General features: G+C 38.8%; 1 protein-coding gene across 2 annotated transcripts in view; it reads left to right on the forward strand.

Moving 5' to 3' along the window:
• LOC101467647 (estrogen-related receptor gamma) overlaps nucleotides 1-4,552 on the forward strand; it is a 42,184-nt gene extending 37,632 nt beyond the window's left edge. For both annotated transcript variants that reach the window (XM_012916432.3, XM_076873829.1), the window contains one exon: nucleotides 197-4,552. In XM_012916432.3, the coding sequence (XP_012771886.2) occupies nucleotides 197-441 (245 nt within the window). In that variant the 3' untranslated portion in view covers nucleotides 442-4,552. The remainder of the gene's footprint in view (nucleotides 1-196) is intronic.
• Nucleotides 4,553-18,880: the final 14,328 nt, after the last annotated feature.

Genomic DNA, 18,880 nt, shown 5'->3' on the forward strand with positions numbered 1-18,880 from the left:
CAGCCATGCATAGTCATTTATTTAAGGAGCGTCATTAAGCACTAAGAAGCAAAATTGCACGTTTGCATATACAAGCTACTGAGTTTAAAACCAGATGATGCAGCTGCAAAACATGCAGTTGTTGTCAATGTAGATATGAAACATCTGATTTGTCTTAGGCATTTTTGTCATTCCGACTTTCTTCTTCTCGCTCCAGACTCCATGCACATAGAGAATATCGAGGCTGTCCAAAGGCTCCAGGATTCTCTTCATGAAGCCCTGCAGGATTTTGAGGGTTCCCAGCACCCAGAGGACCCCCGGCGGGCAGGCAAGCTGCTCATGACCCTGCCTCTGCTCCGTCAGACTGCCACCAAGGCCGTTCAGCACTTCTACAGCATCAAAATGCAGGGCAAAGTCCCCATGCACAAACTATTCCTCGAGATGCTGGAAGCCAAGGCTTGACACCCGGGCCGGGTGTTTGACGTGCAGCTGCATCACCCAATCCGAGGCGAGGGACAGCCCATTAAAAAATAAATCAATAAATAAAGGTGGTGCCAACTGACAATGGAAGGATGAAGCTTGGAGTCATTTTAACACTTTTAAACAAAACTAAACTTAAAGGTAACTAAAGGGACTTGAAATAGTTTTAAAAGGTGGGCAATTATCAGACTGATTGACAGGGGATCACGATTATGTATATAAAGATGTTGTGTACAGAAATCAGGCAGCCGAGGTCTTGTTATAACCAGAGACCCGTTGCTCTATATCACCTGAAGGTTCTGTGAATTTGTTTCTTATCTTATTTTCATCTCAAAATGGAAATGTGATAATATAAATGTCCTCAAGAACTGTACAGCCACGTAGCCACATGTTTTTATTTCCTTCTCTCACGTTTTCTCATCGCAAGCTGTTAAAGCAATAGTCTCTAACTGGTCTACATATAATATGTGTACTGTATATTGTGTGAAATTGCACTGGACATGTGGGGTTGGGGGAAGGAGAACTGTTAGACATATTCTTGTATTGACCATCGAAGACAGTGGTACTCGTTACAGTAAGATTCTCCATTTCTTCATTATATATTTACCTCGTAGAAGCTTCATCAGCTCAGTGGTTCGGTCAACTTGGTGCTTGCAGAAGGACGGTGGTTGGCTGGTGATCAGAGTTCACTGAGAGTTTGCACTGAGCAGCTATGAATAATGTGGCAATAATGAGTATTGTATCAGCTCACTCTCTCGGTCCTTTTTGCTTTTAGAGGCTAAACTTGTCCCTCGCTTCTCTTTGTCCTCATGCACATCTATTGGCAACTAAACGTACTGTGAAACCTGCACGTGATAACGATAAGCTATATTTAAGAATGAAGTTAAACACAATGAATGCAATGTAATACGCCCTTTAATGCAAACTGACACCCCTAATATGAAGACCTCAGCAACTATACAATATCATTCAGTTTGTTTCGAAAGCTTTTTGTTGACGATGGTGCGCTAGATTGTGATATTTTGTACAGGCTTTGCCTTTTCTTGTGAAACTCTGCCCACCTTTGTTTTAGTTTGTTCTCAACACAACAAGTGTCACTATATTGATAGCCCATAGCTGAATATGTCTGTAAAGTATGAACAGTATTATTTGCTATTTAATTTAACATCATCTGTGTCGATATAAAGGCTACAGTCAATTAATATTATTAATTTGTGCGTTCAAATGCTTGTCATAATGTCCCAGTTGGTTTGTTGGGAAGTCTTTTTTTCCAACTGAAGTGTCATCACGTGCTTTGATGTAGGAATGTAGGAGCTTTAAACTAAAAAAATGATGCTTTACATGACTTTTTATCAGGATAACTGATAAAGTTTAAAAAAAAGACTCTTTGTAGACACCAATTTGTGGTTGTAGCATAAGATCATATTGCAAATGAGATGAAGGAAGAAAAAAGTTTATATGCAACATGCTAAATTATACCCAAATTTTATTTTTTTTTTGTCAGGAATCATTATGATCCTTACTTTCCTCACTTTTCTTTCGTCTTAATTTCTCTTTTCATCCAAATCACAATAATGACACTTGTTTGTCTGAGAACAACCTGAAAGGCTCTCCGAGTTCATTCTTAGTGGCAACAATAGTGGAAAATTATATATCTCACTGACCACCAGATGCAGCTTTCGGATGTTTTGTAGTTTTATTGGTCTTTAGCTCATTTTTAATGAAGGTGCTAATATTCAGACAGGCACTGTGTACAAACATACTCCCATTAAGGAGTACAGACTAAGTTAATAAATCTGTATATTCCAAAAGTAATGGTAGTCTTTTGGAGCATAATATCTATCAGTGATAAACCAGTTGCCAAATTACTCAATTAGGATAAAAGTGATAGAGTTATGAACATATTATTTCCTGTCCTGATGACCTGAGCAGGTTAGATGGAACATGTTACCATATGATCAAAACAGTATACTAATAATAAATGAAACAGCTGCTCTTAGGGTTTTAGTAAGACACATATTGTCCCTCGTGAACACTTAAAGTAGTCTTTAAAGTGTCAAGTGCCATTAGCTTCTGCCCAAACAATTATAAAGCATAAAGCCAAGCTGCCAGTAACTATTGACGATTCCCACAGGAACACTCCTGATTCACTGTAATGTAATGCATAGATAATTATAACCATATACATTAGAGAATACAATTCCCACGATGCACTTCCTCACTTGTTAACCAGCTTTTCTGTCCCCGGCTGAAATGAGGGATTCATCACCTCTGTACAGTAGCAAGCCAAAGCATTATTGTCTTTTTAATACACGTTATGAAAGCTGCTGTATTAGGCAGACATGACTGCTGTTTCCACATAAATACAGATTTTAATGGTGAGCATACCCTTTCTGCTCTGTATCCACTAAACCTAACAACAAAACATGCTGGAAATCTTTTATCTTCTTTTGTTCGCTCAATAGAGGCATTGATCGATCATTAGTTCTGTGAAGTCTCACTCTGAGATAAAAACAAGTCTAAAAAGTGAAAGGATTTTTTTTTTCTTTTTCTATTTTTTTGTACTAATTTGAGGAGAGTGTTTCTGTAAATGGCTGCAATCCAGCTCGACCAAAACAGGAAAACTGACCCTCCCTCCTGATCAGAGTTCATTTACACACCTCCATGCTCTTTGAAGACTTGATAGCAGATTAATTGTTTCCCAACTTCCACCCCCCCCCCCCCCTTCTCCCAAATTAATATAAGAAAATAAAAGAAAATGCTTAATTTATTTCCAGACTTCTAAAACGGTTCGACTACATCCAATTAACTCTAATTGTCTCCTAAGCTGAAATTCTCAGTAGAAATGGAGCAATTAAATTTCTGCTTTGGCTCTACCTTGGGGACGAGAGACGTTTTACTTTGGTTGATGGTGGGAAGGGTTTGTCTAAACCTTTACAAAGACGATTTCATGAGTCTCTGTAATAGTTTCATAACAGAGCGATCACTGGGCTATGCAAGGCAAATATGGCCACCCTATGTTCCTTGTGTTGTGGAGCATCAGACTGACATTTATTTGTTCTTTGTTTACATTGTGGACATGCTGTACAAATGTATTATGTGCATATTTCACTATACTACGACTGCTGTTCGTTACTATAACTATGATCCTTTGATTTGCCAATTTAGGGAGTTTTTCATGTTGGATTAGCAACAAAATTTAGAGCCCACTGAAAACCTGTATAATACAAGTCACTGTATTGAGTCAATGGGTAATTATTTAAGTAAGTCTTTGGTGAGATATTGTCTTATTTTCTGTTTTTTTTTTTCTTCTGTATCTTTGTGTATCTCAATGCTGAAACACACACACACACACACTGCGTTACCATCGATTTTGCTTATCGGCACAGCAGGACATATAGTGAGTAAAGTCGTCTAGACCCTATACCTCAATTCATATTTTTTGAAAATTACACTGGGTTTGGAAGCGGGCCATGGGTTCCTCTTGGGAATCTGTGGCACAGAAATAAAGTGACATCACTGGCTGGGTATTAAAAAAATGTAGATGAACTTACGGCGGTTGGGGAACACATTCCTCGGAGGAGAAAGCTGCTTATTCGCTGTTCCATTTGCGGACTTTACCTTAACTCCGCGCACGCTGAGATGACGAGATTTACATAAAACATGGAGGAACCTCCCTGGCCGTTCTGGTCCACGGTGTATAAAGGACCCTGCTAGGTGTATGTACCACAGACATGTGATTACCCAAGAGGATTAACCCTCCCCTTCTCAAAAGCAATATGTTAGCATTTGTAATATATGAATCAAGATAAAAGGGAGCTTTGGTTCATTTTGATTATACACTTATGCTTGGGAAAGGACAGGCTAACTATGCACGCACAGTCCTGGGAAGACAAAGGGAAAATATTGGAAGTTAGAAGCAACTACAGCTGGGTTTCACTGGACAGTATTGTGTGGCATTTTCTTGTGTTTCGTTTGTTGTGTTCATGCCTACTGTATCCATGTGTAAATATATGCTTTTTTTTTCTTTTTCTTCTTTTTTTTTGGAGTGAGTCAAATCTAACAGTGCACTGAATGTACAGTGACAATAAAATCACATGGTTTATGTAACAGCTGCACAGGATTTTTATTGGATAGCTATGCTTAGTTTTGGTCTTCAGTGTTTTTTACTGATAATGTAAGCTTATCGTGGTTTAGGTTTATAACTTTCTTTGTTTCTTTTTTTGCAAATTGTCACCCGGCACTTTTCAGATGTCTTCTGTAACAAAGTTGCCTCTCTGGGTGCAACAGTAACATCCTTTGTTGAAGCGAGGATGCAACCACATCTACAAAATGAGCAACAATGAGGTTTGTTACACTATCACAGTATATACATTTTTATTTGCACAACCTACTAACAATATAATTGCAGCCTATGCTTAACCTGCACTAGATATAAGATGAAATTCGCATCAAACTTACACACAGATGCACACAAAATAAATAGTCCTTAGGCAAGTTGTAAAGCAATAAAACTGGTAGTTTATGTGCAGTGCCTGGAAGACCAGTTGAGTGTCTACACGTGTGTATGTGTCTATGCGCGCTTGGATATTATCAAGACGGTGCCTCGGGGTGTAACGGCATCCTCCTGCCCCCCGACTGTCAGTTGGTTAACTGTCTACACGCCGTCCCTTTTGACCTTGCGTTGGCTACAACGCCGGCTGAATGCACATCTGACGCACTCTCTTCCTTTGTGGTGCAATCCTGTGGAAGTCATTTCATTTACTGGGCTTTCAACTTCAGCCAATATGGGAGTCGGGGTGGGGGTGGGGTGGAGTGGAGTGGGGGTAAGTCTGTGTTTAATCAGCCTGCCACAAAGCATTCCTCTAAACAAAATCAGCTATGATGTCCAGCGAAAAGATGTCTCAACAGAAGACTGAATTAAACAGATAAATGGGCTTGTCACTTTTTCATTTTTTTATTTATTATGCTGGCATAAGCTGCACTCGCCACTCCATATTATTGCTGCAAATCATAACTGTGTATTAACTTGGTCTATACTGTATATCAGCAGACCTTTTTATGTGTAGAAGTTTTATGTGAAGGTGTTCCTCGCCGACGTTTGACTGATAAAAAAAAAAACTGCAAGCAAAGTAAAAGAAGCTACAGAAAATGTGTCTTATGAACTTGCAGATCTTCTTTTTTTCACCTATCATATAGAAGGGAATTAGGCCATGGCCCACTGTCCTTATAGTGACTTTCCATCCTGCAAACCCTGTTGTATTCACCTTAAGTCACCACAAGTTGTTAGGGCGGTCTGTACTTACCAAGGGGCACTGACAATATCGCACTGTAGTCTGTTTATCAACCAGTCTTGTTGCTTAGGTCTTTTATTAAATCTTTAATCACACTCTTAGTGCAACCGTGTACCACCGACAAATGCTTCAGCTCCACAGCTGGGCAGCCGGACTCCTTCCTTTGCCTCATGAAGATTATTCATCGACTGAGGTGAGAGTCCACTGAGAATAGGCTGTAAAGTGTCAGTCACAGTTACGTACTCAGAGCGGTGTTGTCTTAGACAATGTAACTGGGTGAAAGTGAGTGAAGGAGATAGGAAACCATCAATATGCTCCCTGTGTAAATTGAAGAAGGTCATGATTTATGGCTCCTGGCTACATTGTACATACATGCTGAATCTACTCTTTTTTATCCACCCCCCGCTCACTCGCCTGGCTCAAGGACAGGTAAGGGTGCCTTTCTCTGCAGCTCATCCCCAACACCATGCAGTCTGTGGCACTTTGTGATGGACAGCCCTGAGGAAGGCCGGTGCTTTTCAAAATGAGTTGAGCGCCATCTATGGGTAGCCACAGTAACTGATTGACATGAAGGAAAGACGAGAGTGTAGACAGAAAGAATTAGATGCACATTATACAAGTGCACTGTACTACCTGTGTTACTCCACCTGTTCTTTGGATTTTTCATCGCCTCATCAGTCACATCTGTCTCGCAGTCTCCTTTTACTTAAGGACTCAGACAGAGAGGGGGACAGCTGTGGGTTTTCTAAGGCCTCGCAACAGCTGCAAGCCCCGCATGGCACTGCATCTGTTCAATTCTCACGGCCTCTATCTCTGCTAAAGCAAGTTACAATTCATAATGTGGTTCTCGCTGGTCTTACCCTATTAACCAGTGAGCAGATGGAAATTATATGGTAGGGTGTTAGGCCTGAAAATGGACCTGTAAGCGTCATGCTGTCTCAAGTACATGCAGCTTAAAATGGGACAATTTAAATAAGGCCACATGAGAGAAATCAGGACTTGGCTGTGAATTCATTCCATGAGCCACAATGAATATCGTGATGTCTTCTCTGAATCTTCTCTGAAGTTTATTATTTATTTGGATGATTTATTATGTCTGGGTGCCTTTGACGTTGTTGCTTTGCCTTTGGGGAGAGCCAGATGTAACAAATGGAGCTCTCATTAGCATTTGACCTCCACATTATGCTTTGTTTACCTGCTGCTCCTCACCTCTATATCTCCTCAGACAAAATCAGGGCTTTCACAGAAGCCTCTAACTGTAACACAGTTTTGTTACTGGGCGGTAAAGGTAAGCACCACATTTGCATTGCAAGATTTCTCAAGCAGCTTGAGCGTGCAGAAACAAGGGGGGTGAAAAAAATTCTCCACTCCCTGGGGACGTAGCCACTCCCAGGTACCGTCATCTAGGATCTGGAGTTCTGACAGCCGTTTAAATCCCAAGAGATGGTGGAAAGAAATAAAGTTACTGTAAAGAGTCACCAGCACAGTCTGTTTTCTGAGTAGAAGAGAGGGCTGTTGTGCTCAGAGTGGAAGTTGTTCACTAATTGCTCATGGGTCGTACGTTTCTGATGTAAGATGGAATTTAGCAGTTTATGCTTGTGCACATGTTGATCTTGGCCAGCCAATAAATATGACAACATCTGTGATTTAAAAAAAAGTTTGGTTCAGGTTCTCTAATTTTTAGGGGACAAGTGAAAGGAAAGAGCACCCACACATAACTCCAACACCGATTAAGCAGATCCTCAATCAGTGTTTAATCACTGTTGATATATTTTAGATGCATGAAATGATGCGTCACACAAGATAACCTGGTTGGTATTAATAAGCACATATAGAAAATGCAAAGATATTTATAACAGAATCTGAGTGATTTAGGAGAGCTCCCCACACTCAACATGAGCTGGTACAACAACCATCTCCATGCAAACTGCAGCCACTGCCCTGCTTCTTAAAGGAGGCTTATTAGTAATTATTTCATAAACTGTAAAATCTCATTTGTCATCCAAAGATTAGAATGTTTCAGCTGCAAAGGTGTTTTTGTTTCTTTGTTTTGTTTTTGTACTGAAAGAACAAAGTGCAGGGCAGATTAATATGAATATGCCATTCACACAAGCAATGTTAAGTACATTATGGCTACACTACCATGGCCTCCATAAATGTAACACATCTACATTACAAGCATCGACAACATCCTACTTTCCATATGAAAAGTTGAAGGGCAAACGGAAAGATCTTTTTCAAACTTTAACATTGTATTTCCTTTTCTACATCGTAGTCCCTTGCAGGTTCTTATCTATAGCAGATGCTATGATTTTACCATGTTGGCCAGCAACCGCCTAACAAACTGGCTAAAATGACCTGTTTTTAGCATTATTTCCCTGCAGCACCTAATAATAGCATCCTAGCATTTTCTGTCACCGCTGTAACATCTCATTTATATCCACAAAACTTCAGTTAGCCATGATATATTCTGATACAATCATTTTAGCTGGCAACCACTTAGCAACATGACTTGTTTTTAGCATTTATGCACCCAGAACACCTTATAAGAATTTTGAATTTTGTGGGGGGGGGGCATATTTTTACTTTTCTCAAGGTTTACGTGTTTCAAAATGGACACAAAGTGCCTGCTTAGTTGGTGATAATGGTCTCCATGTGTTGAGAGCATAATTACAGCATGATATTTTTTATATTTATAAAATTCTCAGCAAATTATTCTGTGGAGGTGTCATGTTTAACATTTATATAGCATAAATATACCAGAAAAGGGAATGCACTTGATAAAAGCTAATATCAAATCAAATGACAAAAAAAAAAACATAAATTATCATCCATCTGAGAAACGTCTCTGAGAAAAACATTATAATTGCAATTATATGCTCTGTGAATTATTAACGTCTCCTCGTTTCATAAGGAAGCAGGTCATGCATATTGCCTGTATTAAAAAGAATCTTAGCAACAAGTAATGGTAAATATCCACGCATTACACACAGTCTCACATACACATTCTATTACCAGACCGGGGGGTGTGGCAGGTAGCTGTCTGCACTGTGGTTAATTGTGCAGCGGGAACCGGTTCTCTAATTTATTTCTCGCCTGTCCATACAAGAGTGATCATGAAACCCCATTCATTTCACAGAACACAATTTTCATATTTAATGAGCATGACTCCAATACAATTACAGTAATTAGTCAAATCTCACTCACGGCCAATGGAGCTCGCCACCATTATTAGTGGATCTTATTAATGATGTTGCACATGCGGTGCTCATAGGGTAATTGAGGGCATGTGTGGGTATGGGAACAGGGGTACGGAAGATTGGAAAGCAACGCCGCTCTCATCCTGCTTTTTGTCTTTACCGGGCCTAAAGTTAAATGGAGGTCTGCTTGATATTAACTGTGAGCTGCTTAAACATGGCAGCCAGCAGCAGAAAGCTGACTTGTTGTCAGTTAATGTTAAAGTAACGTATGTTGAATTCTACATGCATTTAGTGTGCTTCTATAAAACTGCTCCAAGAGAAGAAATCCAGATCAGCTTGTTGCTCCTCTTGTCTTATATTCTACATCAGGACAGTTCAGAGCATTACTGCTATGCACAAGATCCCAGGGGATCACAACAAAAAAGAAACAAAGGTGGAAATTGGAGGAAGAAGCCCATTTGCTGTGAGTGATGATACCGCAGTGTCTGACATTTTGGAGGTTTGCAGAGCTTCTCTTTCTAGACTGATCCTTATTAAACCTGTGAGCAGTGGTTGGATCTGCAACAATCACATGCTCTGCAGCAAGTGACACCCCATGCGCAGCGTGGGGCCATTTTACTTTGCAGGTATGTGCAATTCCAGTGAAAGCATTTTCTAATGAGGAGTTATATTCAGAGATTTGACAGATGTCAAACTTTTCAAAGTCTTTTACGAGGGAAGCTGCTGTTTCATGCTCTCTGGGTTGATGTTTCAAAGCAGGCGATCATTTTAATCAAAGAGAAGTGAGTTAAATGGCCTCTTATCCAATTAAGGGCAGTGTCACCGCTAAGTTAATGAGTGTGACGCTGTAACAGAAAAGCCTACATTAACACAGCATAATTAGCGGAACATGGTGGAATTAGACGGCAGCAATGACAGTGCTTTGGTGTTTTTATAATTAAACACCGGAAAAGACAACAATTAAGCCAAATCTTAAACCCTCCCAATCCCATTCAAGCCAGAAAGGACATGTTTTGTTTGGGGAAAGCTCTAGAGATGAGGCCGGCTGCCACCGCCGCGTGAAGTCTGAATTATGGTTCAAAGGCAGGAGCTGAAAGTGGGGGAGGTCATGGCAACAATGCGTGGGATTATAGTTTGTTATATACAATTTGTTAAAGAGGACAGACCAGTGTCTGTTGTAAATTTCACAATTTTGTTTCTGCACGTTGTTTCTGCATGAAACTTTGGATGCTGATTTTTGATTTTGATTTATTTATTTTGTCTTTTTCACTGGAATAAAGTTTCAGTGCAGATTAATGTTCCATATGGCGAGATACTGTTGTGGCACAACAACAAACAACCAGAGGACCTACATCTATTTTAGTTAAACCCAAGATAAAACTCCATGAGACATTAATACTCATTAGAAGTCAGACAGGCCATTGCGTAACCAAAAACTCAGTCGCTGCTGTTCATATTGTAAATATCAGCACCAGTACATTGTTGGCTGTGGCTTAGGAGGTCCACTACGACATCTATTAATCATATGGTTGGGGTTTCGATCCCTGGGTACTCCAGTCTGCATGCCAAAGTGTACTTGGGCAAGATGATGAACCTTGAGTTGCTTCTGAATTTTAGATAGATAAGACCTGGAAATAGGAAAAAGTCCTGGTGTGAATGAGGCATGTTGTATAGCGTGCTTTGAAAGCTCGAGTAGAAGGTAACAGTTTGAAATATGGCCAAAGACTAAGGGTGTAATCCCCCTGTAATTAAATGAAATATTGGCACATTTTATTTGATTTTACAACATAATTGTATTTATATAAAAATACATTAGGTAGGTACACTTGTTACGTGGGTAACAAGCCAGGCAATAAAGAAATAATTATACTATGAATTAAGTTTAAGTAATATGTAAGTAAGAGCTACATTTTTCCCTGGCAATTTACTGGAAAAACAAACAATATTTTAAAATCTTACATCACAAATACACCATATTATGGTGTGCCATAGCCTTACCTCCAGTTATTTTACAGGAAAGGAGACACCAGTTATATTGAGTGTAATTTTAGGTACAGCGTAACAAATTTCCTAGTAATTTAGTTGAAAAACAAACAATATTTCCCCATCTTACATTGTAAGTACACTGTACTTTTTGGACAACGGGTTATATTATGGAGTGGGTTAAGCTTGCCTTTTTACAATTTTCATAATATTTCATCATATGGCCCTCGCCCCAGAAAGTAAAGCATGCTTACAGTATAAGATGAGGAAATATTATCTGTCTTTCCACTTATTTACCAGGAAATTATGCAGTACTTAAAATTACAGATGCAGTTCTTAACATTAGTATTACTACTATTTATTTGTTTCGTGTAACAACCCGACTTGTTACCCCCATATTCTAGTGTGCCTAGCTTTAAGTATTTGTCTGTAAATATAATTACATTGTAATTATGCGACAGTGTATTTACCTGAATATGTAAACAGAGAAAGCAGTCTTGGCCGAAGCAATTGTCTTGTTTAATAACACACAGGGTGCAAAATGTAGCCACCACCCAGAGAGTGAAATAACAGCCTTATGCAGAGTCATTAAGAGACGATAAGTCTGATTTAGATCGTTCCCAGACACCAGAGAGAATGTTCCTATTGATCGATTGCACATTTCAAATAAAATACATTAGTACTCCATGTTTTTACAGGGGAATCACAGCCTTAGTCATGGGTTGTATTATAAAGTGTTAACAAGTACCAAAGCGCTATATAAGAACCAGTCCATCAAGTGTGCTGAAAGTGATTGGTTTGTGGAATTCTTTTTCAAGACTCAGCATCAGCTTCAACACGGTTGTTAGGCCCACTGTGAACAAACCAATTATTACCTCTGCAGCATACTGAGGGTCAGGCCTTATTAGTGATGTGCTAATGTGACATTAATTGCTTTTACCTTTTCACTCCATTAAGATGCTGCTATCTCTTTCAGGAGCCTGGCCAGATGGTTTATCGGCCCTGCTCTGGCAGCAATGCTGCTAATGGACTGGAGTGTGGAGTAAAACAGCAACAGACCTCACCAATAAAATCTTGTAACTAAATAACACATTTGTAGATGCAAAACCCCTGCCTTATTGTGAAAAATAAGAATGGCTGAATTTCATCACCTTCGCTCAAATATTGACCTGGGAAGAAAAGACATCCCCACACCTCCAGCCTCAGATGAAAAACATTTTTTCAGTTTAGAGTACTTTTAAGGTTTTGTTGCAAGCAGTGGCAAGCCTTCATTTAAAGTATTGGCATGCATTGACTATATGCTGAACATGAGGCTGCTGCATTGAGTTGTAAAGCCAAGACCAGGGTCAAATGCTAAATAAGAGGAAATTGGCACAAGAAACACCCTGGGGAAGCGTCTTCCTCTGTGTCCTTATTCTCTTCTTCCCTTCTCTGTCCTTACTCTCCCACGTACACCCTTCCTCCATCCAACCTCTCCACCTCCTCGCTACCCTGATGCCAAACCCATGACCTAGGCCAAGATCGATAGCACAGTTTAAAGAGGATGGACTGTGTAAACAGAGACAATAGATCCTGCCAACGAGGGTGCCTTGACCACTGATGGCCTCTGACTAGTGCAGTAGCATTTGATCAAGTCTAGCATTGATGGCTGTCGTCTGTACTTTCAGGACAGATTTTAGATCTTCTCAGTGGGACATCAGGATCATGAAATATGCAGATATTTGAGTGGTCGATTGGTAGATTACTTCCTGCTACCGCTGAGGATGAACAAGGGATCAAATAAAAATGCTGATGTCTCCTCAGGTTCAGATTCTCAGCCATGTAGATTTATTGTCTTTCTGTTAGATTGAACAACATTAGACTTAATAACAGATCTGAGCCCTTTAGAGGAACTATTCATCTTTTTGTACAATTTTAACCCAGAGTGTAATTAAATATCTAGGAAATAATGTGTGTGTGTGTGGGTGGGTGCGTTATGTGAGCCGATAAACCTCCAGTGGGGGTCTGCTAAGCCACACAAACTTTATTATTTCAATTATGAATTCACACAGCCTCCTTTACTATCTGAGGATATAAGCTAAAGCTAAGTGCCCCGATATGTTGATTGAATGGCTGAAAACTTGGTGCAATCCATTCTGGCTGCATAAGTGTGAGCAAGATTTATATGTTTTTTAAATGTAAAAAGCAACCATTCCTGCACTTTTATACAGACCACATTAGCAGATAGCATCTTGTCATTTAAGCACATATTTCTTTAGTGAAAACAAAGACATTACTCACCCACATTTATACAGAATGCATATCAAGCATAGCACTTTGTAAATGCACAATGTGCTAGTCATAATTCTGCTTATCTCACATGTGTGGCAGGTCACATTTTAGTATATAAACCAGCCCATTACTGCCTCTGTAAGTTATATGCAACAACGCATTCTTGCAGGACCTGGAAGCAGCCAGCTGCTTGTATTAATCAAACAGCCCACTTCCCTTTTTGACACAAAGCAAATAGTCATAAATGCTCTTATCAGCCTTTCTAATAGTGTGAGCGTTACAATCAGATTCATGGTGGCATAAACTATTGCATTTCACCTTTATCATATCCAACAATCACTTCTTTTTCACCGGTATCGTTTATAACAGGCGGACAGCTTGTTGCTTAATGAAATTCAAAGCACTCTATCGGCTTGAGGGATCTCACACTCCATTTACTTATATTTACATATATTTTGTTTTTCCAGCACAGGCAAACAGGTATGATGAATGTCTGGCTGCGGTCCTGCTGGGACATGTGGCTCCCTGCAAATGATCTGTGATCAGGCAACTGTAATGCTTTACAGTAAAGTGTGGGGAGGTTCCCCTTGTATTGCAATGCAAAAATAAAGACTTCTGTCTTTAAACCAGTGGGCTGATGATGGAAAATATACGCTTAATATGGATGCAAAATCAGGTTTTAATCACTTTGAATTATTTAAGCAAATAGATTAAAAGCAAATTACATGAACAAATGTAAGCAGCAGCTAGAAACTCAGACGTCAGTGAACAGTTTATCAAACAGGTCTATGTTCCTGTGAAACTAACTACCGGACATTCTTCTAAATGTAACGTGGTGGTGATGGTGGTGGTGGGGGCTTCGTCAGACCTCTGCTTTGTATACTCCCCGCATAATTTGGAGGACTTTGATTAATCAATTAATATTCTCTTCTCAAGGTCTTCTTATAAAGCTCATCATTAATAAAAAACCAGACATTCAATTAGCAGCCAAATCTTGATTGCCAATTTTGTCATAACAGTCTCCCTTTGTATGCCTTTTTCCCCCCTTTCTTCATAGTTGGGAGTGTGGCGTGGGTAGGAAGAATTAACTAATTTCATTAATCTAATTGTCATCGCTTTCAACCATCCCACTAATAAGTACAAATTAATATGATTAATCAATTTGACGACGTAAACTCATTCAATTACACTTTTTCAAAGGCAAGTGGGTGTGTTGGGGTGATAGGGAGGAGCAAGGTGCTGAAGGGAGGAGGGCGTCTGAGCAGCTTGCTCTGTGAGGAGCCCAGCCCATAAAATTGGAGTCAAGACAATTAGTCATTCTGAATGATAAATAAAAGGTGATAAAATGTCGTGGGCAGGCATCCCACCAACGACAGATCTGATTTAATGAAACATGTTGCTTTCCCTCAGAGAACTAACAGACTATTGGTGCTTTTAGGACTGTAAACCAGCCTGTCTCCTTTTTTTTTTTGGGAGGACCGCTGTTCTGCGGTAGCTTTGATGGCTGCAGCTCTGGAGGGGGAGGCACAGTCTGTAAACACAAAAGTATCAGAGATTATAGTGGGTGGAAAATAACAGATTCAGACTTTGTGCTTCTAACTTTAACTGCTGTATATGTGGTAACTAATGTAAATGATGCTGTTATAATGCCTTGTTAATTAGTATAAGTCAGGATTACTGTAAAAATTGCCATTACTGTATACTAAAGTCAGGCCAACACATTATTATCTGCTGATATTAGCCTATCACAACTATATAAGCATTTGCAGATGCAATAAAAAAATAGTCTTGGCACTGATAAACATGAAGCAATATTTCTGAATTAAATGCAATTGAAATGTTTAAATTTAAAGGTTTACTTATTCACATAATTAATCATTAAGGAAAATGTATCAGGAAAATGGTAAAGACTGCATGTACAACTGCCAATCAAGTAACCTGCATTTGGCCAGATTCAGTATTTTACATTGTTATGGGAACAGACAGTCACACTGTTTTGTGAAATCCAAAAACACTTCATAACATCCCAAAAGTCAGTGTAAGTCCCCCCCCCCCCCCCCCCCAAAAAAAACCCACTATATAGTGTATATTTTCTTCTTTACTTCCACACTGTAAAAGCAACAGAAGATTGCACAAAACCATATTATCTGATGTTTAATTTAACATTTTCACATGAAAAAAAACTATCTTCTAACCATTAATACCATAATGACAGTGGGACAATGGGACAGTGGACAACTGGAATTCATCAAACGCGGTTTCATTATTTACACCAGGAAGGTCAAACTCACTTTACATCATGGGCCACGTGCAACCTATTTGATCTTAAGTGGGCCAGACCAATGAAACTTCCCTTTCTGTCACTCTACAGACATTCAACTCCCTGAGATAACTTAATATAAGAATAAGAAGTACAATTTCGATGGTACATTTTAGTTTTTCTACAAGATCTCTAAGTTGTAAATGAAAGAAATTTGGAAGCACAAATAAATAAATGTGTATAAAATTACAGAAAACATTCTTTGCAAAACAAAACAAAACAGATTTCAACAGTAAATAGTGAAAAAGCAGGAACCTTTTTGTCATTTATTTGTTTATATCAGGGCTGTCAAACTATTCATCCGGGTCCCATAATTGGCCCACAAAAAACTCCAATAAGACCCACGTACTGCTTTGGAAAATGTAAAGGAAGGCATAGACTTTTGATTTTTTTTTACTGTATTTTCATGAGCTCTACAGCCCATTCATACTACACCACAGTATCTAAGTAATAGACAAACATTTAAATAACTATCTACAATAGAATTTAAGTTTTATGGTGAGTCCTCTGTAAAAAGAAAACAAAATGAATCAAGAAAATAAACAAATTGCAGAAACTTTCTTTAACAATTACAGGACAGTCTGCTCAATGAGCTACCAGAAAATTTGACTGTAATTTTCTAAGCCCAAATAGTTATGCTGACAGATTTCTTCCATTAAGTCCAGCAGCATTTCTTTATCATGTGGAAAAACTGAGACATGCTGTTCAAATTACACTTATTATTTCTTTTACTAAGACATGTGAAGGATTCAGCATGTAGTTAAACTTCTTAAGAGTTTGACACCCTTGGTATATTTATTACTTAATTACTTTAGTGTCATATGAATGGACATGGGTCAGCTGTAAAGGTTAAAATTCTGACCTTTACCTCACAAAAACATGGCCATGCGCTTACAAAGCAAATCAGAGAACTACATGCTTACACTACAAGGTCAGTGATGTACATGATTTACCCTTTTATTCTGTTCTTTAATAGTCCTAATTTAAATGAGGATATTAATAAAGATTTAGATAGTGTGAGCTTTGACAGACTGTTGAGTCCAGAGTCTGTTTACTTGCTGCTGGGATCTGACTTGTATATTTCGGATCTTCCGTGCCGAGGGAAAGATGTGCTGGCACAGCGGTTTAGGTGATGCCCTTTAATGCACTCTATCTTATCAGTCCACAGCATCGCTCCTATTCAAACCAGTGTTTGATTGAGCAGTGTGATGTTGTTTGGGCCTTACATGGGGAATAGTTTATAGAGGCACCGTCTCTAATTTGTGAATTGAGGTATTATAGAGGAGACAATTAGACAGAGGTTCGATCGGCATATCGAGGCTCGGATGCTGACAGTCAAGAGAAGGCTTTCAAATGTCATACCAATTAATCTATCCAGCCATCAAACAATATTCTGGAAACAAAGTCAGGGGGGACGATCAATCCACATCACTTTTCTCCTCACCGGGTTATGGGAAAATTGATTTGTCAAACAAAGCATTTTGGAAGCAGTGCATGGACTTGTTTGGGATCCATTAGCCTCCATTGAGCATTTTGTTTAACATAGGATTTTCATCTCAGAGAAAATGCCGTGTCCTCAATACTGTGAGCTACAACTTTACGATTTCTGATTTCTTTGTTCTTGCTTAGAAAGCTTTCTAAACTGCTGATGAAGATCGAAAAGGGGCTAACTTCTTCACTGGTGTTTTTCTTTACATGTCTAAAAGTCGATAAATATTTAAATGTTATAGTTTCAACCCAGCTTTCAACGCACCATAAAAATATATATGACAATAAGCGTCAAACGTTTCTCCTATCCAAAAGCATTGGTCCCTAGTGTCACCATTATTGTGTACTGTGGGGTTATTCTGCCATCCAATACAGTGTGGCTGCCCTAAGCTCTATCATGAATCCTCTGTGCGGTGTATTGTCCTAAGACAGAACTGTATCACATTGTGCCCGTCATGCTGTTTTAGAGGGGAGAGAACTTCCTCTATGGGATTTCTCCCACCCCCATCCCCTGATAATGTATCTCTCCCTAAAGGCTAGGCCTCCGTGACCTTGTCTTATTCATCGAGGGCGTCTTAAGTGAAAGAACTGAATCCTGAATGGGCCATTTCCCCTCTTTTAACACCCCTTGAATGTCATCAGTGAAATATGAAGTCATTAGGCGATATTAAAACACTGCTGACAAACTAATTAACGGGAGACATTAAACAGGACCAGCTTGATTAATCCGCTTTAACGATTATTTTTAAGTGGTTCTGGTCAAAATTAATACAGATTTACTGGTGATCTTAAGAAAAAAACACTCTTATGTGTATCAGACCTCAAGGGCAACCTAAAGTCACTGGTCCTTTACCCACCACAGATCTCATCCTGTACGCTGCTAAACCCACTTCAAACACAGCCTGAACTCCCACAGTTGGTTTCTCAGTCAATGGATAAAACTTACGGAACTATATGAAAACACTCATAGACTGTACATACAGTCTGTGGACACACACATGGGTAGATGGATGGATGGATGGATGGATGGAACTCACATTGCAGAATAATATTGATAATAAAAAAAGTATTTTCATATCATCTCATATAGAATTTTTTACTCAGTACAATGTAATAAAACATTTCTGTGAATATTTCTTGTTGGTTTATATTTCTAATTAGTGATGGCTTTTGCAATTTGCATTGTGTGACCTTTCAGTCCAAAATCGTTAAGTGCTCAATTTTTTCCAGTAATAATAATAATGATGATAATAATAATAATTTGTTTGTACTTTTGTATGTTATTTTGTTTTGTTTGTTTGTTTATTTATTGGGGGGGGGGGGGGGGGGGGGGACGACGCGGGAATGTGCTTGTAAATGTCTCCCTCTTGTGGTAATAGGACAAAAACAGCAACGTATTTGTTCCGAGATGGCATGAAAACTCAGCAAGTGATCAGAAACAAAGCAGACGCCTTTCATTTATTTATTTATGTATTTAATTGAGTGTTTTGCATCCATAATAATAACTTGTTTCTCTATTATGGTACAAATGCTTGATTAGGTAGATATCAACAATTAAAACAGATGCTTTGACTAAAGACCTTTTGATTACTGATGGGCAACACTGATACAGATAATATATAATCATTATTATAGATCATAACAACAACGAAAACGACAACAACAACAACAACAATAATGATCAGAAAAAAGAAGCAGACGCTAACAACAATAAAAAACAAAAAAAACTATTTTACAGATCAAACAAAAGACAAAAAATGTAATGTATTATTAAGTTAAAAATGTATATACTGCAGATAACTTAAAAAATATATCGCTATTAAACGTTCAGCGCTTGACCGGATGTCATCATCTAATGTGTGATG

Source organism: Maylandia zebra, linkage group LG15 (genome assembly GCF_041146795.1).
Source record: "Maylandia zebra isolate NMK-2024a linkage group LG15, Mzebra_GT3a, whole genome shotgun sequence".
In the NCBI taxonomy this organism is placed as follows: domain Eukaryota; kingdom Metazoa; phylum Chordata; class Actinopteri; order Cichliformes; family Cichlidae; genus Maylandia; species Maylandia zebra.